General features: G+C 41.7%; 2 protein-coding genes across 10 annotated transcripts in view; both read right to left on the bottom strand.

Annotated features, from left to right (window-relative positions):
- Positions 1–15184, bottom strand: part of LOC110323540 (microtubule actin crosslinking factor 1) — a 339871-nt gene that overhangs the window by 169059 nt on the left and 155628 nt on the right. The window lies entirely within an intron of this gene.
- LOC115064246 lies at positions 8259–9497 on the bottom strand. Its single transcript, XM_029539982.1, has one exon. The coding sequence runs from the start codon at positions 9360–9362 to the stop codon at positions 8313–8315; it is 1050 nt and encodes a 349-aa protein (XP_029395842.1). The 5' UTR covers positions 9363–9497; the 3' UTR covers positions 8259–8312.

The raw sequence follows: 15184 nt of genomic DNA on the forward strand, positions 1-15184 counted from the left end.
AAAAAACAAAACAAAACAAAACAGCAGTGGACTGAGGAGAATGGCTCAGTTAGTGTAAAGTGTAACAACATACAAGCATCCCAAGTACCTGAGGAAAAGCCAGGTGTGGTAGTGTGCTGTGAAAGTGGAGATAGCTAGAGCCTTGGAGCTCACTGGCCAGCTAAACTAGGCAATTGGAAAGCTTCAGGTTTGGTAAGAAACAAAAACAAGACAAAACAAACAAGCAAACAAAAAAAGGTACAGTACATTAAGGAACATGTTCCATGTTGTAAACCTCTGCACACCAGCACACACTCATGCACTTCCATATACATCCATACCCCCTCCACAAGTAAAGCAATAAAGTTAAACTGTGTATGTAATTGATTTAGACCGCTTATGATTATATTAAAAGTGCTATCCAAATATCTTTGCTATTTAATCCTTTTTTTAAATTAGTAAAGCTACTTCATGAACAATTTTATTTATTTATTTATTTGCTGTACACCCGATCATAGGCCCTCTCCCTCCTCTCCCCCCAGGCCCACTCTCCTATGCCTCTTTCCCTACTCCCCTTCTCCTCAGAGAAGAGGAGTCCTGCCCCTGAGTACCAACCCACCCAGACATATCAGGTCTCATCAGGACTAAGTGCATCTTCTCCCACTGAGGCCAGACAAGGCATCCCTGCTAGTGGAAAAGGCTCAAAAGACAGGCCACAGATTCCCAGTCAGAGAAATCCCCTACTCCAATTGTTAGGAGACTCACAGGAAGACCAAGCTGCACATCTACTACTAAATGTGTAGTGGGTGTAGGTCAAGTCTATGCACACTCTTTGGTTATTGGTTCAGGCTCTTTGAGCCCCTATGGGCCCAAGTTAGTTGGTTCTTTTTATAGTGTCCTTGACCCCTCTGGTTCCCTCAATCCTTCCCCCAACTCTTCCACAAAACTGTAAGGCTGTGGTCTCTGAGTGATTTTTTTTTTTTTTTTAGAAATATCACCTACATCTCTTTTTAAGAATTTTGTAGTACAGCCATACTTTTCTGGGTCTAACCATGGGAATCTAGCTGCATAACAGTGGGTTGGTGACTACTAGGCTATGGGTGCCTTATAAATAACAGGAAGACTTTCAAAAGCACTAACATAGGGCTGGAAAAATGACTCAGTGGGCAAAGAGCACTTGCCAGCAAGCCTAACAATCTGAGTTAAATTCTCTCAGGACCCATGGAATATAAGGAGAGAACTGGCTGGTCGCCACTTGCCAAGTTACCATGCATGGCTTTTTATACGTGAGGTCTGGGGATAAAACTCAGGTCTTAATCCTGAGTTAGCAACACAGCACTTTACTGAGTTATCTACCAGCCCTTAAAATTCATGAAGGCATGTGTGGGCATGTAGTCATGTACGTGTGTGCACACAGGCAGGGGAAGGTCAACTCTGGGCATCTTCCTCTTCTAGCATTGCTCACCTTTTTTAAAAAAAAAAAAAAAATCAGGGTCTCTTACTGAATGTGGAACTCACCAGTTAAGCTACAAAGCCACTATTTCTGACTTTTTTACATGGCTGCAGGGGATCTGAACTCTGGTCCTCATGCTTGTACAGGAAGCCCTTTACTCACCAAGTCAGCCATCCAACCTCTTAAAGACAGTTCAATATCTATCTGTCTGTCTGTCTGTCTGCCTGCCTGCCTGCCTGCCTGCCTATCTACCTACCTACCTACCTACCTATCTATCACGTGTGTTGGTGGCGCCTGTGCTTGCTCTACAACATGTAGGTTCTACAGATGGAATTCAGCTGGGCAGCAAGTACTTTTATAACTGAGGCACCTCTCCCTGTCCCTTTAAAAATCTTTTTGTCTCTTGTTTTCATTTTTGTTTGGTTTGGTTTGGTTTTTGAAAAAGGGTTTCTTTCTTTCTTTCTTTCTTTGGTTTGGTTTTTGAAAAAGGGTTTCTTTCTTTCTTTCTTTCTTTCTTTCTTTCTTCCTTCCTTTCTTTTTTTAAGATTTACTTTTTTTTTTTTTTTTTTTAATGTATGTGAGTACATTGAAGCTGTCTCCAGACACACCAGAAGAGGACGTCTGATCCCATTACAGATGGTTGTGAGCCACCATGTGGTTGCTGGGACCTTTGGAAGAGCAGTCAGTGCTCTTAACCACTGAGCCATCTCTCCAGCCCTGAAACAGGGTTTCTTGATATAGCCCTGGCTGTCCTGGAACTCTCTCTATTGTAGACTAGGCTGGCCTTGAACTCAGAGATCCACCTTAAAAACCATTTTTAATATTGAGGTTAATATATAATTATATTCAATACTTCAAGTAATATTCCCAATAAAAATAATGAACTCTTCTTGGCTTTTTGGCTCTCCTTTTCTTTAAATGGATTATGTCGCCTGATCCCAAATTAGTAGAAACTGAACAAGCACATGATGACATAGACTTATTCAGTTATTTTGTTTGGTTTTGCTTTTTGGTCATGATCTGGCTATAACTTCATTGGAAGGCTAATAAAAAAACCATAAAAACTCAAACACAATAATTTCTGTTTACTAAATTGGTATCTGGAGCTTAAAAATTCATCTTATCTTTTGTCATATCTAACAGTTACATGAATGTTGTTTGTAACTCAATGTCCAATAATAATCACAGTAACACTCCAAATAGAGTCTCGGGGGGGCGGAAGTTTACTGTGCTCTGCAACAATCAAGATTTCTCAAAGAGCATAATTTAGAATCATCCTTAGGATGTTACAAAATTGAAAAAGAGAAAGGAAAAAGAATTCCAAACTGGAGCCAGGCAGTGGTGGCACACACCTTTAATCCCAGCACTTGGGAAGCAGAGGCAGGCGGATTTCTGAGTTTGAGGCTAGCCTGGTCTACAGAGTGAGTTCCAGGATAGCCAGAGAAACCCTCTTTCAAAAAAACAAAAACAAAAAAAAGTGAGTGAGAGAGAGGGGGGGGGGAGGAAGGAAGAAAGAGAGGGGGGAAAGGAAAGGGAAGGAGAAGAGAAGAGAAGAGAAGAGAAGAGAAGAGAAGAGAAGAGAAGAGAAGAGAAGAGAAGAGAAGAGAGAAGAGAAGAAACTGGATACTGAGAATTATTACTTGATGCCAACCTAGGCTATGTGAGACTCTGACACATACCCTAGGGTTGGGGGTAAAGAAAGGGTTGATGGGAAAGTTGAAATGAGAAAAGAAAGAAAAGATTGGACGGAAATTCAATTATGGAGGCACTGGAATACTCAACTGCAGAGCTGGACCTGTAACTCTATATAAGCCTCAAGAAATGAAATGACTATAGATGCTCTGAGCAAATACATAGTTGATTATGGTGCCCTTAAATTTCCAGCTGACCTTAAACTTCTGGACAGCAGGCATCCCACCTTGAAAACTTTCATTCAAGAGATAAATGAGGGTCAGTGCATAGCTCATTAGAGATATCCAGCCAGGGTAATCTACTAGCCATGTGTATCTGGGGAGTAAAGAGAAAGGCATTTATACCAGTATGAGAAGCCAGGAGTTCTAATTCAGAATCCCATAAGGGAGGTAAGCAGAAAGAAAGACCAAGGTCATAAGGTATGGGAATTTTTACCCTAGATCACAGTACCAACTTATATTTGCTCCAGAGATCAAATCCTCCTACAGTGGGCATTTTCAAGGTTTTTCTGCCATGAATAGTATAAAATGGCATCTTGTTCTCACCAGCAGTGAGAGTCTTCTCATGTGTATGTGGCATCTGTAGGACTTGTGTGTATATATATATGTGTGTGTGTATGTGTGTGTGTGTGTATGTGTGTGCGCGCGTGCGTGCGTGCTTGTTCCTGAGAGTTTCCCTATTTCTAAGACAATTGTCCTTTTCATGTTATTTGTAAAGTTCTTTAAATGACTTTGGTACCATGTATTACACTTTCCTTTCAACTTATTTTACTCTTACAGTAGCCCTACCAAGTACATGCTATTGTTATCCACAATATACAAATTTACAAGGCATACAGATATACTGTAAACTGCAGAGCTGGGATTCAAATCCAGCCGATCTGTTCCACTCATAAACGTGTCAGCTGTACATATCTAGATTATAGTCCCTTTCAGTATATGTATTATATAATAATTTTATCACTACTGTTATAGTTCATTTTCCTTAATCTACCACTTGAAATGTAAAATTTCAAAAGCATACCAAGGGATAACAGTAAAAGCTGTTATGTGCCCAGCACCCAGTTTCACCGTCATCTCATAGCTACCTTGCTTTAGCCACACACCTACTTTACTTCACTCCTCCCTATATATATATATTTAAAACACACACACACACACACAAATACTATTTTCTTCATAAACATTTCAGTAACTGTCTCGAAAGTGTTTCCTTTTTAACATAGTTGCACTAAATTGCATAGTTGACCTAAAATAGTAACTCTACAGTAATGTTTTTAATTACATACATTTTTTTGTTTGATCTGTTTTTCTGATGAGGATCTCACATAGCCCTGGCTAGGATGGAATCTACAATGTAGGTGAGAGCCACGGAGTTCTGCTGTTCCTGCCCTTATCCTGGACCCACCGTGCCCAGCTTCTAATTACATATTTACAAAGTCTTTTCTAAAAAATCAAAGCCCTAATCAAAACTATTTTCTACATTCTTCCAGTAATATTGTGTTTAGTTTTGCTTTTCTCTTATAGTACAAAACCAATGTAAGTAAAACAATTCTCTATAATCAAAGCAGAGAAATGAAGAAAGGGTAACTATAAACTGAAATGGCTAATTAGGCTCAAAAACCAGTATACCAGCTGCCCTCATTCTGGCCCCAGCCTTATATAACTACTCTCCTGAAACTTGAAGCTTAAGGGGCCCCAAGGTGTGAGGAAGGACACAGGTATGAAGTTCACTTCCTCACTAATTGTATGGACAGGAGATTGGTGGTAGAAGCCAAGATGGGAAGATGAAAGGGTTCTCAACAATTTTCCTTATTTAAATGAAATAAAATATTCTAGGTACTGATGGCAGAAAAGAGCAGAATCCTGAGAGAAGGAAGGGGCCAAAGAGGCCTTTGTCTGACATCAAAGCACACTGCTATTAGCCTGCTTCATGGAGCCTTAAATCCAAGTCTACTTAGCACTCTGCAAACCCTCCCTGTCAGCTGTCCTTGAGCATCCTGCTTCTATATTAACTATTTCTTGACAATGGAAATTTCAGTTGTACCACTGGCCAAGAAATCAGGGCACAGTTACCTTCTATTATCTAAAACATGCACCTGGTGGGCATAGGCATCAGCTACCATGTCTGAAAAGCAGCAAATTCACTCAGGTAAGCTTGTGTTGCCAAAGCCACAGGAGCATGCCCTGAGCCAATCAGCAGGAGACAGATGCCACTGTAACTCACATTCGCACACTAGCCTCTGAGATGCACTACTACTCTAACATACTAGAAACAAAGTACAAGAGAAGCAAACAGTCCTTAGCCGGGAGGTGTACGGCCAGCCACAGCTGCTCCTCACACGCCCACTCTACAGAGGGAGCTTGAACTCAAAGCAGACGCGAGTCCCACTCCACATCTACAAATGCCCATGGGGTCAGAGCATACTGCTCTCTCCCTTCCTGGCTGCTGCTGTGACTAGATGCCAAGTAGGGGAAAAGCTGCTGCTGCTGCTGCTGCTGCTGCTGCTGCTGCTGCTGCTGCTGCTGCTGCTGCTGCTGCTGCTTCTTCTTCTTCTTCTTCTTCTTCTTCTTCTTCTTCTTCTTCTTCTTCTTCTTCTTCTTCTTCTTCTTCTTTTTGGGGGGGAGGGGTCAAGCTTCTTAAAGACACATATCACACAGAGACTATGAAGGTTTCATGCCCTGTGGCTTGAAGGATTTTCATTCTGAAGAAATTTCACATTTAATCTAAGAAGTTATTTCTTAGGAAATATATGTTGCTCCATAGTCCCATTATGAACAGAGAGCCTATGAAGCATGTCAGATGTCTACATGGAGAGTCAATCATTTAGTTTGTTACATTTGGCTCTTCCGGAGTAGTCTGACTGAACTTGGGCTACTCAGAAAATATCACATACCAAACGCAACTCACAGACTGAACAGCAAGATAATCATCCTGCTATTAATAATACCAGACTACAGATCACTCACTGCCCAAAAGATTCTCCCATTAATCTTTTAAGATTTCCCAGAGAATTGCAAAGAACCTTACCTCCCAGAAGACACGGCTGATGGAAAAGTGCCACTACTGTGCATGGCTCAGTATCTAGGACTGACAGTCACCACGAGTTCCAAAATGTTCCCACTTTATCCTCTCTGAAAAGTCTTACACTTGGTTTGTACATGGTGCCTTGCACCTTTAATTCCAGCACTGAGGAAGCAGAGGCAGGCAGATCTCTGTGAGCTAGAAGCCAGCCTGGTCTACAAAGCAAGTTCTAGGACAGCCAGGGATACACAGAGAAACCCTGTGGGGTGGGGAGAGAAGGCCTCACTTTGATTAAGATCATCTTATATGAATCTTATGTAATATTATGATTCTATAATATTAACTTTAATGGTATTTGTTTAAGCTAGAAACCACCTCAGCACTAGACTTTACTTCAACTATTCAACATCTACCCCCCACTAAATAAATAAATAAATAAATAAATAAATAAATAAATAAATATTGCCTCTGACATTCTCTTACCCAATAACTCCCAAATACTGGCACCCGCAGCTCCCCTGCCTTTCATCCTATCACAATGCATACTCTTATTTTATTCCAGGCCAGCAAAGCCTCCGACTTTATGTTTTTTAAGTTAGCTTATTACTGTGTGGGGGCACACATGTCACAGAGCCTGTGTGGAAGTCAGAATGCAACTTTGTGGAGTCAGTCTTCTATCTTTACATCAGCTCTGGGAGTCAGACTCAGATCAGTAAGCAGCAAGTACTTTCACCCACTCATCTATCTTGCCAGTCCTTTTGTTTTTATTTTTTCCCTCCATAAGACAAGCTCTCACATATCTTAGACTAGCCTTTATTTAGCGTATAACTCACTATGTAGTGAAGAATAACCTTGAACTTCTGAACCTTCTATATCCATCTCATGGATGATATGATTATAGGCATGTGCCAGTTTAGTGGTAATGAGGATTAAACTAGGACTTTGTGTATGCTAGGCAGACATTGTCACAACGAGCTACACATCCAGCCCAAGAGATATTTTCAATGGTGTCTCCAAATTGTAGTAACAGATGGTACTGAGATGGCCTATCAGAGAGCGAATTTATCACCAAAGTAGAAATTGCAAACAAAGATCACCTTAAATTTTGAGTTTATCCTTGACCTCGTGTTGGTGTAGGTTACCTTTATAGGTTACCTTTATATATCAGGACAGCTTTGTAATTAGTATAATTTATCCACAGCTTAGCCAAAAACCAACCAAACAAACAAACAAACTAAAAATCCAAATGTTTTGCATCTCTAAGGTTTGTATTTCGTATGCAGCAGAGGCCTGCCAATATGCCAATAAAAATTCAACCGTGCATGGCCTACAGCTACATAGTGTGCTATCCAGAATCTTCCTATGACCTTAGTTTGGTGTCCAGATTTCTGAATTTTCAGTTTTGAACCCTAGAAATATTCACAGCAGTTATTGTTGCCTCACAAGATATGTTAAAGTCCTAAACAAGTTCAATCACAAGATAAACTTTGGAGTTTTGAACTTTCAAGCTGCCCCACCTCATCCACTCACTCTCCCCTTTCTCTCTCTCCTCCTCTCCTCCTCTCCCCATCGCCCCTCCTCCATATCCCCTGATCTCCTTTAATCTTAGCACTAAAAGCCAAGGGGAAGAGCCCACTCCTTCCATACAAACACTCAGTGAGTGCTATCATTAGATACATCCTCACAGGGAAGCGATTGCATCAGCTCTGCTAAGAACACCACTCTCCAGAGAGAAGAGCAAGCACCCTGAAGACAGCTGCCATGCTCCCCAAGCCTTCAAGATCTCTCACACCCCCATGTTAATGTTAGAAATTAAGCTAGCTTCCCTTTACCCTTTGTGCTACATAACTTCTTGAAGCCAGGTAAACAAACCAACAGCCCTGACTGAGTATGAGGAATGCCCAGAACTGCACCTTGAAAGATAATCCTACTAGATAGCCTCAGCAATTGTGCTACATGGATACGCAAAACCTGAGATTTCCCCAGAGCCAACAAGACTTGGTTTTAAGCATCAAGAGACAGACTTGAAATAGATTATGCTTGCCAATCCCTAGCCATCACTTAACCCATATAGGGGTAAGTTTGAAGTAGTCAAAGATCCTTACTGGTTACCACACTCCACTTCAATATGCCTGAGAGGCAGGAAATCCAAAAGACAGTTTGATTACCCCAAATACACCATCCACCTCCTCCAGACCCCACGATCAGTATGGCTTGCCTCCAAAGACAGGGTACCATCCTCTTCTGAGAAGGGTGTGGAGGTCTTTTCAGGTTCTGTATCTTCAGGCCGGATCCCATGCAGTCGCAGCCCATCGCTGCCATAGCCAGAGGAGGATGGCAAAATGCTCACAGTGATGCCACTGACAGATAAATCACTCTGAGAAACAGGCATTATGGGACCCTTGCGGGACACAAGACCTCCATGGGTAGGCTGTGTGTGAATAGGGTCTCCTGGCTGTTTTGGTATTGATGAAGCAACAGAACACTTAGCAATCCAAGAACCTGTGGGAGGGGCACTTGGAACACTCTTGGTTCTTCCCCCCACACTCCAGCCCTCTGAAGGTTGGTCTTGATCTACTGTGCCAGAGGGGTAATCTGTCTGAGGCAAAGTGCTGCTCCGATGTCGATGTCTGAGCCGAGTGCCTCCCTGCTCCACTGCAGTCTCTCCCTGCAAAGGCAGCAGCACAGCCCTGCTGCTGCAGGATGCTGTCCTCGGAAATTCCACCAGTTGGCTCACAGACTTCTCACAATTCCTTTCTGCTGGGTTATCAAGCAGGTGAGCAATGACTGTCATACCCTCTTCCAGGGACTCCCAGACCCCTCCAACAACTGATGACTCATTCTCTAACAAAAGGTGAGCAGTCTGGATCTCTGCTTGGAAGCTCTCCTTTACCTGCACAATCATCCCTTGATCGCCCACCCCTGAGTTGGGAGCTGAGTCTCCAGGCAGGAAAATGTCTGATGGGGGGTGCTCTGCCCCTCCCACTCCGGGCTCCTTTGGGAGACTCGCTGTTAACTTCCTTAGGGTTTCGGTCTCTTCGATGACTCCAGTGCCTTCCAACGTGTCCTCCCTGTGAGATGCTTCTGGAGTAAGGAGTTTCTTCCCTCTCCACTTCCTTTTGAACCGAACCCTCTTCTTAGGAGATATGGGAGCCTTCCCAGGAACAGCTATGGACTCTTTCGGCTCCTTAACACAGCCCAGTGAATTTCCCATTTCCTTCCTCTCTCAATCTCAGAAAATAAAGCAGTTAAATCAGTCCTCGGATCCCAGAGACATTCCAATGTCGGCTTCATCGGACTCGATGCACATTCAAAATAACCAAAAAACAAAAAACATGCACTATGCCGGCAATCCCTCCAATCCTTTCTCCCTCCCTCCCCGCCTCTCTCTGTCTCTTCCAGCCGCTCGATTCAGACAGCCATCTTACAGGCTCAGAGCTGCAACAAGACAAATTTCAAAGCATCTCACTGCAGTTCAGAAATCACTTGACCTAAAAGCAGACAGAAACCGGATTGGCTGCTGCTTCCTCTCTCCAAATATGAGGTAATTGGAGCACTGCCCTCAGTAACACAAACAGAACGCAAAAAGGAGCTAGAAACCAGGGAGAGGGAGGAGGAGGAGGGGAGAACGTAAGAGTAAATGGAAAGGGGAGGGGAAAGGGAGAGAGAGAGAGAGGTAGCTGGAGAGAGGAGGAGAACAATATCAAAGAGGGGGTGGGGAGAGCAAACCAGCTCAGCTGGTACTAACTAGCAAGGAAAGGGAAGGGCCAGGTAGACAGGACTAGAGAAGCCACAATGAAGGCTCCCAACCTATGAAATGAAATATGTTTTAATCACTGCTCCAAGATGCCAAAGGAAAATAGCAAGCAAGATATACATAATCAAATTTTAACCTAAGAGACACTAGAGCCCACTCCTTCCATTCAGAAAAGGAACAGGAGTATTATGAACAATCTAGCCTCCTGTGGCATATATTGCCAGCTCCAAAGAGAAACATCTACTAATTCTGATGGCTAGACACACTGATGAAAAACCTGGAAATTGATTTTGAGTATAGTATGTTAAGCCTCATGGACAGGTAATCACTTGTCAATACAATATAAAAGTCAGACAACAGTATTTGACATAAATGTTCAATAGTAATCATCAATACTGCCTTTGCCACAGTTAGTTATTATATTTTGAGTACTTGCTATGTAATAAGTTTTATGTGAAGATACACACATATTATATATATATAATATAACAGGATAATATATATTATTCTGTTATTTTCTCACAGCAGCCATATGTGGCCCAATTTTTAAGTAAAGAAAACTCAGATTTAAGAAAGCTGATTAACTTGCTCAAGTTGAAATAATTGAGGGCGGGGGAGACACAAGCCATTTAGGCTTCATTTTAACCAGACAAAATGGTTGATGTGTGTAATCTCAGCTACTGGGAGGCTAAAAGGGAAGAATTTAAAAGCAAGTCTGAAGCTAGCCTGGACTACTGAGTGAAACCCTGTCTCAAAAATACCCATAGAATAAAAGAGAGACTTTTCATTTTAGCTCCATTAATTACTAGAGGGAGAAAAATCTGCTCTCCACTGCCATAAAACAAGAAGATATTCCCACAGTTCTAAACTAGCAACTAGACTCGGCAGCCAAGCAACAAAGAAATAACACTTGCTGCTGACTGGGGAGCAGCTGAGGGACTAAAACCCAGGTGATTTTCACTCCGTCTGATATAAGGAAGGCTCGTAGACCACACCCTGTGCTGCTTGCCACCCAACATTTCCAGCATACTGCCTAACAAACTGCAATCTAAAGGCTCTCTGAATGGAGTAGGAGAAAAGAGGTATGGATGTTTCTTCTCTGTTGTAGCAGTTTATCTTTCATGTTCCTGCAGTGCCAGGAATCAAATAGAGGGCCTTGTACATGCTAGAGGCATGTGCACCACTGCTAAGCCACATACACACTGTATGTGTGTGTATGTACATGAATGTAATGGAATTTTGCTATGTTGTCCTGGCTAGCTTTGAACTCCTGTGCTCAAGGAATTCTCTATCATGCCAGCTCTATGTAAGCTCAAAAAACATATACCAGTACAGCTCTATCTATCACCTTTCCTGAAGACCCAAATCGAGTCTTCCCAGAAGGAAAGCTACTAGAAACCCTAAAGCCCGGGCTCTTGTGTAGTCCCATCTATCTACAGCTACAGTAGGTGCTTCTTCCCTAAGGCTGTTACTAAAGCAACAGCAAAACTGCAGCGCCATCGTATGGACATCACAACACACAGCAAGTCAGAGCAAGGGAAACTCAGATCAGTTCACCAGCAAAAAATCAGGACATTACAACCAAATTGTTCGTGCAGCCACCAAACCTTCACAAATACAATGAAGAAAGCAGAAATAAGGGAACTATTAAGCTTTGTGCAGCAAGGTACACATTTGACTTTCATTAAAGAAATATAAGCTAAAAAAAAATTCCCCCAAATAGATCAACCTGGGACAAAAAGAGATAGCTGCTTAATAGTAGAACTATTACTGCAGTGGGTTTCTCTAGGAAGCTTATAGAACTAAACTTATTTTATTTTTACTTCTGTGAGTCTATTCTTTTCTGAATGTCTATATGTCAGTTGCATCATTTTCTACTACAGAGAAAAACTGGTCAAGACAGGAACAGAAATTTTAGAAGGGTGGAACTAGGTTCAAATTGCTAAGTGGCTTAACTAATTTACTAAGTGATTCAGATTTCTTACCTTTAAGATATGGACACTACCACCCACGTAATGGGGTTGAAAGACAAGGCTAATGATATAATGTCTGTAAAGCACTTGGCTCAGTGCCTGATCTATAGTAAATCTCTTTTATTCCCATTTATGCCTGGGGCTAAACATTAGGAGCCATCCCTAGCTCCCACAGGGATCTCAGTACACCTTCTTTTCCTTGATTGTATTCTAAGGAAAGTAAATAAACTCCAAGATTTTCTTCTTAGACAGGCATGCTTCCACTACATTACTGAGTTAACTAACTACAGGACTAACCTGTGCATGGACCTTCACCTGGCATAGCCTATGAACATATGGCTATGCCTTCTCAAAAAGCAAACTTTTTTTTTCTTTTTATTTATTTACTTATTATATGTAAGTACACTGTAGCTGTCTTTAGACACTCCAGAAGAGAGAGTCAGATCTTGTTAAGGATGGTTGTGAGCCACCAAGTGGTTGCTGGGATTTGAACACTGCACCTTTGAAAGAGCAGTCGGGTGCTCTTACCCACTGAGCCATCTCACCAGCCCCCCAAAAAGCAAACTTTTGAGATCTACTTATTCAAGTCTTTTCCTCTGGCTTTTTTGGTAGTTAACCATTTATTACCCACAGTTCTCCTTGAGAGAAAACCAGAGTTAAAATGCACAGTCATTCATTCACTCTGTGAACATGAACGGCACTTTATCATACTCCAAGTACTAAGCAACCATGAAGCAAGAGGAGGAGGAGGAGGACGACGACGACTTAGAACCACTGGCATGGCGGTGAAGTGGAGGCAGGAGGATCAGGAGTTCAAGGATAGCCTGGGTCACAAGAGACCTGCTCTGGGAAGGAGGTGGGGGTACACAAACTAAAAGTCCTCAATACCTCAAAAAGGGCTTGGGCCAAACCTAGAAAAAAGACATTATGTTATTGCTATAAAGATATGTGGCCCAAAGAGACCAATTGGTTACTGTTTCAGTTTCCTCATTTGGACAATGCTTAATAATAATTAATTAATAAGCCATCATAGTCAATTTATCTGTTCAATCTACCTTCACAACTTTTAGATGACCAAATTCATAGAACATTCATCCACTTAATGTGAATATGTCAATGAATATTCATTGACTGCTTATTTTATGACAAGCAAAGACAGTGAAAGCAACGAAGTCCTAGGCTTTGCTAAGCTTACTCCTAGTGCAGGGATCAAGTGCAAACAAACAAACAAACAACGTGCAATATGACAAATAATAATATTACCTAACAAATATCATAAGTCATACTGGTGTTTCCAGAGCAATTTGTAGACAAGCTTTGGGCAAGAAAAAGGAAGGAGGGCTGGTGAGATGGTGATTCAAAGATGCTCTGGGTCAGCTATCTGCCTAAGCTCGATCACTACAACCCCTCCCACATAAAGGTGGGAGGAGAGAAGCAACCCCACAAGGTTGTCCTCTGACTCCCACATTAGGCCTAGAATCCCAGGCCAGGTGTCTAACCCCAAACCTCTTTCTTCAATGGCAAGGTCACATACACACAGATGTTCACTTCGACAGTGGCCCTTTATTCACAAGTGAAGACAACAAAGTCCTTATATTTAATTAAGTAAGTAAGTGTGGCACAGCTGTGACGTGCACCACTCACATCACACTCTATACATGCCAAGATGAACAAGCCATGCCATTCTTTGCCATCACCGACAAACCCCACAAACCTTAGGGCTGGGTTAGGAGCAGAGCACCGGCCTTACGTGAACAAGGCTGGAGTGGGCACGCTGGAAATATAAAACATACAAATGCTAGCATATACTGTTATGATCCCAAATCTGCTATTAATGCACAAAATTGCATAAGGAATGATATGTGCAAACTTCAGAAGGACATTTACTACAGAGCAGAAAGAAAGAGCAAGAAGCAACGTATCTGAAACGTTTTGCTTCCTTAAAGAAGAGGAAAAATGCCTCAGAAGAATAAAGAGCAAAATATTAACTTCTGTGTCATTGTAAAGTGACTATATACACAAGGACTGCATATGCCTCCCAGTCCTTGGAATTTTCATAAATAAAAACATATGTTAAAATAAAAGAATTCCAACCATTCAACACATATTTTAAAAAAACATATGTCAAAAGTATTTTAGAAACCATTGTCTCAGACTGGCAAGATGGCTCAGTGGGTAAGAGCACTGACTGCTCTTCCAAAGGTCCCAGAGGTCCCAAAGGTTCAAATCCCAGCAACCACATGGTAGCTCACAACCACCCATAGTGAGATCTGACGCCCTCCTCTGGCGAGTTTGAAGACAGCTACAGTGTACTTAAGTATAATAATAAATAAGTCTTTTGGGGGTAAAAAAAGAAACTATAGCCTCTCTATAAAGATATTGGTACTACCAATCTCATCAGTACTAGTAAAGTTTTAATCTGAAGCCAACCTCTATTTCAACAAAATACTTCTTGAGAGTAAAACCACCATCTATCACGTACATGTACACAGACATCCATGTTCTACTTTATCAATACCAATTGCCAAGACTGGCTAGAATGGCTATTTTGCTGATCTCCTAACATCTAACAGCTTTACTCTGTGTATTTCTATGGATACAGCTACATAGCTATATATAGTAACAATATATTACAATGTATATGTACATGTTGTAACCTTGATGAGAACATCTAATAAGTATATAGACAAGAAAAATGAATCTTCAAAGCTCAAGCCAGACAGAACACTAGCATGGAGAAGGGGAAGCAAACACAAAGTTGCACCCTTAACCAAGAAGCTATCTGCAACTATAGCTGCTAGAGAGGGAAAACAAATCAGGTTTCGGGGTAAGTACATCACCCACACTCCAGGGCAGGGTCCATGCTCAGTATCAGTTGGCCAACACAAATGGAATCCTTGCTTGTTATGTGTTTTTTGTTGGTTTTTGTTGTTGTTGTTGTTGTTTGTTTTGAGACTGGGTTTCTCTGTATAGCCCTGGCTGTCCTGGAACTCACTCTGTAGACCAGGCTGGCCTCAAACTCAGAAATTCGCCTGCCTCTGCCTCTGCCTCCCGAGTGCTGGGATTAAAGGTGTTTGTTATGTGTATGTGAGGTTTTGTTTTGTCTTTTTCATTTGTTTTATTTGTTTGTTCTTTCCACTGAGAGAAAGGAACATGAAGTTCCATGGAGAGGGAAGTAAGGGGAATCTTGGAGAAGCTGGGGGAGGAAAAAATAATACAATCAAAATATATTGTATAAAAAGTCACTAAAGTTTCTTTAAGAGAGAGAGAGAGAGAGAGAGAGAGAGAGAGAGAGAGAGAGAGAGA

This window comes from Mus pahari, chromosome 6, assembly GCF_900095145.1.
Source record: "Mus pahari chromosome 6, PAHARI_EIJ_v1.1, whole genome shotgun sequence".
Lineage (NCBI taxonomy): Eukaryota > Metazoa > Chordata > Mammalia > Rodentia > Muridae > Mus > Mus pahari.